This window comes from Astyanax mexicanus, chromosome 14, assembly GCF_023375975.1.
Source record: "Astyanax mexicanus isolate ESR-SI-001 chromosome 14, AstMex3_surface, whole genome shotgun sequence".
Classification (NCBI taxonomy): Eukaryota; Metazoa; Chordata; class Actinopteri; order Characiformes; family Acestrorhamphidae; genus Astyanax; species Astyanax mexicanus.
In genome coordinates, this window is record NC_064421.1 from 32,485,041 (window position 1) to 32,496,650 (window position 11,610).

The window sequence follows — 11,610 nt, forward strand, 5'->3', positions numbered from 1 at the left end:
AATCATCCATGTCCTGTATAACATTCTACACATAACACTAAATTATCTCTAATGAAGCAGATTACTGTAAGTGGTAAAAGTGGATGGATCTGGTGCAACTTCACTGCACAACAAGGTGCCTCGCAACAAAATAAGTGATAAAACAGAAAAATTTAAGGAAAAAAAAAACATCAGCACTTGAAGAATTTCTGATTTATTAAAAATACAAAAATTACCAACCTGTTTTGGCACTCAGGCCTTAACCAGGGTTAAAAGAAAAGAGTTAGTAACATCCCAGTTTAAAAAAAACATACTTGAGACCAATGAGAACTTTCCAAGTACTGAAGGTCACACAATCAGTCAATAGGAGACTAAGAGAATAAGACAGCTTCTTAAAAGTTCTCCTGAAATTAGAAATTAAAAACACACACACAGGATAAAACAATACCACCACCAAACTGAAAATCTAGACACCCATTTCCCCAAATTGCCTAAATAAACTTTTTTTAATGTAAAGTCCTTTAGAAAGGCTTTCTTCTTTTTTTGCTATGTTTTATCTTACTTTAAAATATTTTACCACATGGTTAGCTAAACCATCTTTTACAACTGAGCTTATTTGTTCTGTAATTCTGTTTTTTTATTGTAGAACACTGTAAGAGCATCAATTAGAGGAATACAGAAACTCCAGGGCGAGAGAATAAAGGGTGAGGAGGGAGGATGGAGGAGTGTCATTTACAGATGGTGGAGTCCAGCCAAAATGTACTTGCAGCCATTCATAGTTCAGTGTGTGTGTTAGTACAGTAATGCTCACCAGGATTTATGGTGATGAAGTAGAAACAGGTGAAAATAATAGTGAGATTTTTTCATTCTAGATTAATATTAAAGACATCCAAAATAGGAAGTAAAGCATATGGAATTATTTGGCAAACAAAAAGTGTTAAACAAAACAGAATATGTTTTATATTTTAGATTCTTTAAAGTAACTGTTGCTTAGCAAAACTGTTGCTTAGATAACAGCTTTGCACATCTTAACCCTTGTGTGGTGTTCGGGTCTGTGGGACCCGTTTTCATTTTTCATCAAATGATACTAAAAATATATTTTTTCTAACTCAAACTCATTGGCATTGGCTCATTTTTTGTGAAAAACATGTATCAAAACACTCACTGCCTGAAAGTGCTGTTTCTGAAAATGCCCCACTTTAGCTATATTCATCCTATACCTGGTTTGTGTACTTTGTCCACAGCTGATATTTTATGACCCGTAATAATGCTCATAATCTTTAAAACGCCCACCAAGGGACTGGTACTCTGACATGTAAACTGTTTAAACCCCATGCCTATTGATTTCTAACATGTGATTGGTGGTGAACTGTTTGGTGTATGTGTGTGTGTGTGTGTTTTAGAGAGATAGAGAGAGAGAGAGGCAGCGGGAGAGAGGCAGAGACGATGAAATGAATTAGTTTATAGTTAGTGACAGAGGCTCAAAGTCCATCCCGAGCGGTCAGTGCCTCAGAGCAGAGTATACACTATCAAACTCAAGAGGCACAAGCAGAATTTCCCCTCGTGATACAGAACAGAACATTGGTATGGTTTAAGGTCTGAGAGAAATGACCCGTGGGTAATAGTGGGGTTCTAACCAGCTGTGATCACCATGGTGGCTTAGGAAGACGAGAAGACAGTAAACATGGCAACAGGAAACACCGGCAACGTGAGTATGGTGAAGTTCATGTCCTTTAGTGTGCTTAAAAACTGTGTTTGGTCCTGACCTTGTTATGCAGTTTACTGACAAGAGGCCTTTACACACTCAGCTCTGGAAAAAATAAGAGACCACTTAAAAATTATGAGTTTCTTCGATGTTACATAATTAAAAAGCTCTGGAATAAAATCAAGAGAAGGATGAATGATCACAAACCTTCAAACCAAGCTGAACTGCTTGAATTTTTGCACCAGAAGTGGTATAAAGTTATCCAAAAGCAGTGTGTAAGATTGGTGGAGGAGCACATGCCAAGATGCATGAAAACTGATTAGAAAACAGGAATATTACACCAAATATTGATTTCTGAATTCTTGAAACGTTATGCATATAAAATTGTGTTCTTTTGTGTTATTTATTTGAAATCTTTTATTGTTATTTCAGCCATTTCTAATTTTCTGCAAAAAATGCTCTATATGTCAAACATTTTTTTGGAGTTTGGGAGAAATGTTTATAGTTTATAGCTTTTTTTAAATAAAAACAAAAATGTTATTTGTACTGAAACATATACCTATAAATAGCAAAATAGGAGAAACTGATTTAGAAACTGAAGTGAAGTCTTAATTGTTTCCAGAGCTACTGGTGTACAGTAGTATTATTTCTATGCTGTAGCACAGACCAACAGAAACAACAAAAAAAAACATCCATTTTGCTGCACAACTTAGCATGCAGTTGTTTTTCTGCAAGATACATAAAAGATTAAACATACACTGACTGGGTTTTACTACAAGTTGGCATAGAAGTGTTTTCCCCGCTGCCCTAACAAAGGCTCTCAGAGGCCACTCTTGGGTAGTGTACCTCTTGGTGAGAGATCATTGACTGCTAGACACTGCTACAACACACTCAAAAAAGACTTTCTGAGTTGACAGACTTTGAGAGGGGGCACATCACAGGACTTAAAGAAAAAGGATGGTTCTTTGAATAAACTGTTTACCATACAAAACCTATGTGCCCAAACATATATGAAGCCCCCCATCATTGAGCTGTACAGCATTGGAACTGTGTTCTCTGGAATGATGATGCTTCATCTAGTATTTCTGTGATTGATGAGTTGGGGCGCAGATTATCCAACATCCTAACCTCACCAATCTTCTTGTTGTTGAGTGCAATCAAATCATCACAGCAACGCTTCAATATCTAGAATAAAGTCTTTTCTAGACAGTAGAGACTGCTACCCCTACAAAAGTAGGATAAACTCTTTTGTAATACCCTTGATTTCAGAAGCTGTATACAGTGTATAATATGACCATTATTATTATTTATTATTGGTATGATCACGTTTGTGTGTAGGAGCTTCGTGACAGGCGTCTAGTGGCCTGGGGTCCACATTGACCACACTCTGCTGGAGCCCTTGTACAGTTCATCCAAAACCAGGAGGATGCTCATCTCCAGATGGTAAGTTGTAAGAGGGGAACTAGACAATCACATTAATGACTCAGTGGACAGAGATGCTCTAACTATGTTGCAAGGATTTTGAGTTTGAATCAGCTGAAGCCTGAGCCTGGTCAAGCTAAATTGAAAAGAAAAACAGCAACAAATCATACTTGTAACACAAAAATATTTTATTTCAAAAATGGGAATTTTACAGAAGGGAAAAAAAAACTTTTTAAAGTGACAGTTTTACTTAACTAAGTTAAGTGGTGCAGCTGGTGGAACAATGGAGACTTCAGAAGGGGAAAATTAGACCTCAGTAGCTCATTCACTCAGTAAAAACAAAGTGTGTATAGCTGAAGTGAAGTTTCTGACTGAGCGCGCTCTCTTTGACTAAACATAACCTGGAATTGGATTAATTCGCTCTGAAAGAAGACCACATCACACCCATCCAGTTTAAAATGATTCTTCTGCAATTACCCATTCTCACCAGAGAGGGCCCAAAATCATCAGCTTTAACTTTTATCAACACTTAGTTATAAATGCGAGCGAGTGTGTGAATTGGCTACAGGAGTGGTATTAAAAAAAAAACTGGATAGAGTTTTCTGCAGCAGACGCATAGCTCACATGAGTTTTCAGATTAAAACACAGTGGCAAGCGACAAAGAGTGTTACTCTTTAGCTGAACTTTGTAGCTTTGAGTGCAGGGGGTGAGGGTAAGAGCCAGCAGGGAGAGCTTTTAAAAAGTTAATTTTTACACAAATACATTTTTTAAACAATTGTACAAAGCATTCCACATCACTTAGTATGCTTAGTATGTCTTTACTACCATTACTTTCACAAAAAAGGGCTAGGATAGCAATGTTAGCTGAGCTAACTTAGATTTAGCATTTGTTTGTATGCTAAAGTAAATGTATGAATGTCAGCATACCACCATGAAGGACGAACCACATCCAACAGGATTAACTGTGGATGCAAGAGGAAGCTGTCTGAAAGGGATGTTCGGGTGCTAACCCAGATTGTATCCAAAAAACATAAAACCACTTCTGCCCAAGTCACGGTAGAAATCAATTTGCACCTCAACTCTCCTGTTTCCACCAGAACTGTCTGTCGGGACAATAAATGATTGTGGTCTAAAACCAGGTGTTTCAGTTTCATTGTTCAACCCCTGCACATTGAGTACTGTGCTTTGTTGGTATGTCTGTTGGGAAGTGGTGAATAACTGAAAATCTGCGGGAAAAAAATGTTTTGCTTGGTGTAACTTTCAACACATTTTTTACACTCTTCTCTTTTGTCTCTCAGTGCTATGTGGCTAAAGCTCCATGAACCCCCCACTCTGAGGGCTTACGTATTTAAGGTATGGAAAGGCCTGATCCCGCTCCTGTCCTGCGGCGCTGCCCTCGTGGTGGTGGTGGTGTACTCACTGGCAGATCAGCTGCACAGCTTTGTGTGTGGAATCTTCATGCCTCAGTACCACTATCCATTTGCTGTACCTCTCGCCCTCATCCAGGTACTCTTCTTACTCTCATTACTCACCCCTTTACCTCTTTTACCATTCGTCAGTTTCTGGCCAGAAAGCCACTTTGGACCAGGTATTAGCTGGATGGTAGACTGGCACAGTAGTGTTGATGGAATAAATGCCGTATTTTTCACACTATAAGACGTACTTAAAATCCTTAAATTTTCCCAAAAAATTGTCAGTGTATCTTTTAATGTATGAATTTTACCAGTCAGGTTATGGAGCAGTAAAGGAGCAGAAAAGCCGCTCCACTGAAAAGCAGAGTTATACCGGATATTCAGTTTAGTTTTACAGCACAGGGGTTAAAGTAGCATTAGCATTAGCCGTTAACCGCTATTTCCCCATTCAGAGGTGAGTATTATAAGCCTTTAGCCAGCTGCTAACCCTGGCTAACACTACTGGAGCAGCATTATCATTACCCGCTAACTGTGCTAAGTGCTAGCTCTTTCATCGTTCAGAGGTGAGTATTATCAGCCTGTAGCCTGCTGATAACCTAGCATTAGCTGCTAACTGCGCTTGCTCTTTCCTCATTCGGACTGTAGCCTGCATGTTTACCGTGTTAAAGCAATCTACATGGGACGAAACACTAACTAATATCGCCCTGGCTTAGCAGAGCACTCAGGGTTTTTCGGTGTAGCTCTATCAGGCAGCGATTAGCCAATAATGCTAATGCTCCAGCCTCATTCAGAATCCTCATTCAAATTCAGGAATCTAAGCTACTGTAAATAAACGGAAGCACTTTACTCACCCAAATACTCAACCAAAACGTGTTTTAGGAGAGAGTAATTTGTGTAGATTAACGTCCAGTGCTCGTTTGACGTTAAAATAAAAACTTTTTTATTACAGTTTTGTTTACTTAGCTTAGCTTTACTTAACATATCCAGTGGCGAGACCTACTAAATTATAAGTTCCTTATAGTATCTCTTAAAATGCACCTTGTAATCTGGTACGCCCTATAATGCCAAAAATACAGTACCTGCAAAGCAAAGCATGGAAATATTGGAAATTATTTGAATTCACTTCAGTATTTTTTTCAGACCCTCCTGAATCTCCTGGCGCTGCAGGGCCTGAGTGCCACAGGCTTGGTCAGGCTGAAGCCGTTCTCCTTCAGGCTGGCCGAACACCTGATGGTGCCAGCCGTGTGCGGCAGTGTCCAATCTGTCCTGGCCTTATGGGCTGAGGCCAGCGCCCACTCCGGTCTGTACCCCCTCACTGCCCGCTTCCTGCCCCTCCTCAGCCTCACCTGGAGCCACATGTTGGCGTTGTCTAAGCCCAGCCACGCCCACTTCACCTGCCTGCTAATGGGAGTCACTTTCATCTCAGTCAGCCTCACAGGTAGTAGAACCTCAATAAATTAATCAGCCTTTAAACTCAGAGTTCATTGAAGGAAGGGATTGTCAAATAAAAATGATAAATAAGTAAATAAAAAGAAGCACCATTTTAATAAGATATATAAGATATTATAAAAACGATATAAAACAAATGAGATAAAAATAAGAATTTAGGAGTAGAAATCCTAAAATCAGGTAGTAAAAAGATGCAATAAAAGCTAACTACAGATGAATAAATAAAGCTAAACACGTAAAAGAGTAGAATATAAATAAACAATAACTAAAAACAATGAAAAATAAAAATAAAACAATAAAATAACTAAAAAGAAAAAATTAAAAGAAATGTAAAAAGACAGCTAAAACATACCAAAAAAATAAATAAGACAAAACAACAACAAAAAATCTTTAAAAAAAAAATAAAAAAGCTAAAACAGTGGCAGGTTGTCTGAAGGTGGTTGGAGACTAGGAGTTTAATTTTGCTTGTTTTTGGATGCACTATTGCAAAATAGTGATTTACTATATTAATAATAAATTATTTTCTCCAAAAAATATAAATAATTACGTATTTTATTTAAAGTAGTATATACCATTTATACAATTGACTAATTGTCATGAAATAATGACATTTTTAAAATATTGAATATTTATGGTCTAAATAAAGACTTTTTTACATTCTCTTTAAATTTACTTTTTAAATGCTAACTCATACAATACTAAATATTAACTAAGTGTCTTGAAAATATTACTTATTTTCTTGGAATACTGATATAATATCTTGAAATACTGACTTAATATTCTAAAGTATGACTTTTCCTGAACTATTTACTAATTTTCTTACAACTGAACAAAACATGAGGATATAAAATGTATTGTCTTGACAAAGTATCCTGAAATAATTACATATTACATATATAAGATCTTAAAATGCTTACTATATATTAAAATATCAGATATCTTTTAATATTTGACTTTATACCTAAATAATGATATTCTTGAGATATTGACCTAGTATCATAAAACTTTTTAATGTAATATTAACTACATACATTACTTAATTACTTGAAATGATTAATAATATCTTATTGACATAATGACTTGATATTTAATTAATATCTGACTGCCTTAAAACATTGATTTATATCTTAGGATTACTACGTAGGTTCTAAAAATCTTCAGGTAACATCTTAATTTTTTCGAAATAATAATATTTTTCAGTACCAGAAAAAAAAAGTATCTAGACTTTTTTCTCTGAATATTGACATAATGAACCAAAGTTGTATTTACTTTCTTACAACTGAACAAATCTAATTTAAAAAAGGTCATTTAAAAAAGGTAATTTCATGGTTCTAGGTCATTATTTTGACAATAAATTAATATTATTATTCAGTACAATTCATACTGTGACACACTGCCACTAAAAGCCTCTCTAGCTGCTCAGTTATGGTTTATATTAGCAAATTCTGAGAATGTACTTCTTAAGAATGGTTTAATTGTCGTAACTTAAATATGAATATGTCAGTATGCCTATTTTACATTGATATTGTAAACAATATTGCTACAATTAAGCATAATATTAAGTAAATATGTGTGTGTGTTCTCAGTGTGTGAAGGCCTGTACACCATCGAACCGCTGGAGTATATCTATTCTCCTCTCAGCCTCCTCCTGCACAGCCTCTCCCTCGCCTGGCTTGCCAAGGTGGCTCAGGCAGAGCGAGCCCACACATCCATCTTCGACCTTTACTACACCCTGGCCGTGTCCCGCTGCGTGTTGCTGGGGCTCCTGTGCCTGCTGCACCCAGACTGTCCCCGGGCCTTCACGTACGGAAGCTGGCACAGTCTGCTCTTCCTGGGCTACATGCTGGGCATGCTGCTGCTGGGTGCTGCTCAGGTCCTCCTCGTGGACTTCACGGCCCTGCGGCTCTCCGCTCTGTCGGCGGCTCTGCTGCACTCAGCAAGGGGAATCGTCCTGCCACTCTTCAACCTGTTCTAACAGATGCTGGACACCACGTGGGTCTGATCACAGACCAGCACGAATCGGACAGTTTGGCCTGTAATCAGATTTGCACGGTGTACAAAACAAAATTAGCTTCTTTAGCTTTGAACTGGAGCTACAAGACAAATGTAGCTAGCAGGTAATGACAGCTATTGTAAGCAAAATCATTAACCATATATATGTATATATTACATATATGGTGTCAATCGATTAAAAAATTTAATTAGATTAATCACAACAATATTCTGTGATTAACTGCGATGAATCGCACTTGTTCTTCTTGAGACGCAAGTTTATAGAGCGGATATTTAAATGTAAATAAAAAAATGAATGTAAAAAATGTAAAATCCAATAATATTTATATTAGGAGTGGCTGGAATAAATTATCCATGACAAATTGGATAGAGGATTTCTTTTTACTTTACTGTAAACATCTCAGCTTTAATTTACTTAAAGCGTAAATCTCAGCTTTAATTTACTTAAAGCGTTTTCTCCCTCTGTTTGGTTTGGTTTCACACAGGCATAAATCTAAACGCACCAAAATGTGCACCAATAAACCACGCAAGTACATTGCCTCCTCTGATTGGTCAGAGCTGTCTGGCGTGGAAGCTAGAAAGTAAATATAGCGAGAAGAATCTGTGTTCCAGTGCATATGTCTGTGCAGTATGAAACTGCTTTAACACAGAACACTGAAAAGTTGCTTTCAAACACATTTTTTTCAATGGGATGTGCAGCGTAGATGTGAGCAGTGAACGCAGCACATTACTGTGTGTGTAAACAGCAGGGAGCAGCAGAGACAGCGTTTGTTCATAGCAGTATTGTATCTGGCTAATATATCAGATTAAACTGCACCTTATTAGCAGTTTAGCTCAGTTAAAAAGAAGTATATTTGATAGCTGGGTCAACAGAGACCATATCACGTTCTCACCACAAGCGAACCGCTCCAGATTTGCGATTAGAGCAGGAAGTTTGGTTCAAACTTCCATTTTTCATTTCAAATAAAAATGATCATCCAGGTAACTTGACAGAACGTTTTAAGAATGTCAATTTTATTGTTTAGAAAACATTTTACTAACCACTAAATTGTTTCATGGAAATGTACTAACCTGTTACATACAAATGATGAAGCCTTGCTATGCCAACATACGCCATTGTTGCCATGTCATACTAGCTAAGGTGATTTAGCTGGTTAAATTCCTATTATTGTGCATCATATTGACAGCAATTTGTGATTCATATTTTCACTCCTTTACTTACTGAATATGTCATATTGTATATGTAATAGTGCATTCCATGTGACTGAATGCACAAATTCAAAGTTTGTGTCACATTTACATTGTATTGGGTTACTCAAGATAGAAGCCAAATGTTCAGACAATAACACACAGTTACTGATGGGTAATTTACTGTCAACTTCCTCTGCAGTGATAATCCAGATTCACAACTATCTGCGTAGTTTCAGCTTCTTACTGAAGTGAATACTTCCTCTACCCATTGTTTAAAATCTTACTTAAAAAGTCCAATAGAGTCCACTTTAGACGAAACAATTGATAGAAATTCTCTTCTAGGTCCTAATGCACAGCTACAGTTTTCCAGACATGAGTAGCCCCCCTGCTCAATTTCACATTGCATTGGGGGATAGCAGTGTTCGTTGTAACCACACTTAAAAACAACCAGTTCTGAGTATGTATTGTGGATATACAGCTCTGGAAAAAATAAGAGCTCACTTAAAACGTATGAGTTTTTTTTATTTTACCAAATCAAAAACCTATGGAATATAATGAAGGAAAATGGATGATCACAACCCATCAAACCAAGCTTACCTACCTAAATGTATCAGTTTGGTTGCATCTTTCTTTAAACTCACAGACATGTTTCTGTAGACTTGTACATCAACATTAATGAGCCTGTTCCAGAAGAAGCCATGCAAGCCCAAACCATGAGACTACCTCCACTGTTTTACAGAGCTGGTATGTTTAGGATTTTTAGCAGATTTTAGCAGTTTCTTTCTCTTTAGCCTTTTATTGCATTGGTTAATCTTTGTCTATTGAGTCCATACTCAGTCTATTGTCTTGTCTCTGTACTTCCTAGAACATTTCAAGCTGTCCTTTCTATTCTTCTTGCTATTTAGTGATGCATTCACTCCTGGCCTCTGGAGGTTGTTGCTAATGCCACTAACAGTTGTTTTAGGGTTTTTCTTTACAGCACTCACAAAGTATCGGTCACCAACTGCTGTGGTATTCCTTGGTGTACCTGTTCGACATCTGTTACTTAATACACCCGTGACGACTTTCTTCTTCAGGACATTTTAAACATCTGTACTGGATATGGCTCTAATTGATTTTCCATCTTCTTTTAACTTCGCATCTGCTTGTTTTTCACCCATAGACTCTTTGGTTTTCATGTTGTTTAATCTAACTTTAAATGATAAAACCCAAACCTGAAACTGAGCATTTAGACAAAACACTCCTTACTGTCACATGTTTCAATACTTTTACTCACAAGATAAATGGGTGAGTTCAGACAGCAAATTCTATATCCTGAACTTTGTATCAGATGTAAATACCTAAAAGTAAAAGCTGAAATGTTGATCGTTTGTCTTATGTTTTAATGTCAGTCTGCAGGAGAAATAAAGGGATTGGCCTCACTGTTACAATACTTTTTTGTGAGAACTGTAGTTGCTATTATTAATTAGTATGCAATAGGGATGTAACTACTCTAATAAATTAATTTGTGCCTTCTTTATGGCTACAGGCAGACCCACATTCGGGTTTATGGTCTGTAACTGCAGAAGTGTGTTTGACAGTTACAGTGGTGTGAACTTAACAGTCCACAGTGTGCAAATGAAAAGTAAATACTAAAACTGTATCTCTTGTCTACCATACAGACAGCTGTAAAAAAGGAATTATAGCTGTATCATAAAATAGATCCATTAACAGGTAAATACTGCCTCAGATGCTCAGTGTTTTTTACGCTCACATATTCAACACTGTATTAAATTTAGTCCTTTTCCTGAACAGCAGTGCAATCAAACTGTGTGTGTTAATAAATACACACAATTTTGTATAACATGGGCAAAAGTATTCAGACTCTTAATACATTATTATTTAGCCAAATAGGTACTGTATTTTTCGCACTATAAGGTGCACTTAGTTAAAATTCTTTAATTTTCCCAAAAAATTACAGTGTGCCTTATGTATTAATTTTACCAGTCAGGTTGTAAGGAGCATTAAAGCTACTCTGCTGAAGTAGTGTTATAAAGGAGTTTCAGTTTAGTTCTTCAGGAGAATTAGCATTAGCCGCTAACCGCTAGCTCTTTCACCGTTCAGAGGTAAGTATTATCAGCCTGTAGTCTGCACGTTTACAGTGTTAAAACAAGCTACATGGGACAAACCACTAGCTAATATCACCCTGGCTTTTCGAAACACTCAGGGTTCCTCAGTGTAGCGCTGTCAGGCAGCACTAATGCTAGTGAAAATCTGCAAATCTAAGCTTACTGTAAATGAACAGAAGTGCTTTACTCACCCAAATAAACAGTTTACAGGAGATAAATCCAGTGTTTTGTTTACTTAACTTAGCTTAGCTTTACAGCTAAATTAGCTTTACTGCTGAATTAAAAGGAAAACATGGCGACACCCCTGTTACTAGTGTTATCCTGTGCACCT

General features: G+C 37.0%; 1 protein-coding gene across 1 annotated transcript; it reads left to right on the forward strand.

Moving 5' to 3' along the window:
- Nucleotides 1–1,426: 1,426 nt before the first annotated feature.
- On the forward strand, nucleotides 1,427–10,592 carry si:ch211-248a14.8 (solute carrier family 35 member D3). The gene is made up of 5 exons (XM_007244592.4): nucleotides 1,427–1,687; nucleotides 3,023–3,127; nucleotides 4,405–4,612; nucleotides 5,659–5,956; nucleotides 7,554–10,592. Exons 2-5 carry the CDS (start codon nucleotides 3,111–3,113, stop codon nucleotides 7,940–7,942), a joined length of 912 nt encoding a protein of 303 aa, XP_007244654.3. The 5' UTR covers nucleotides 1,427–1,687; nucleotides 3,023–3,110; the 3' UTR covers nucleotides 7,943–10,592.
- Nucleotides 10,593–11,610: the final 1,018 nt, after the last annotated feature.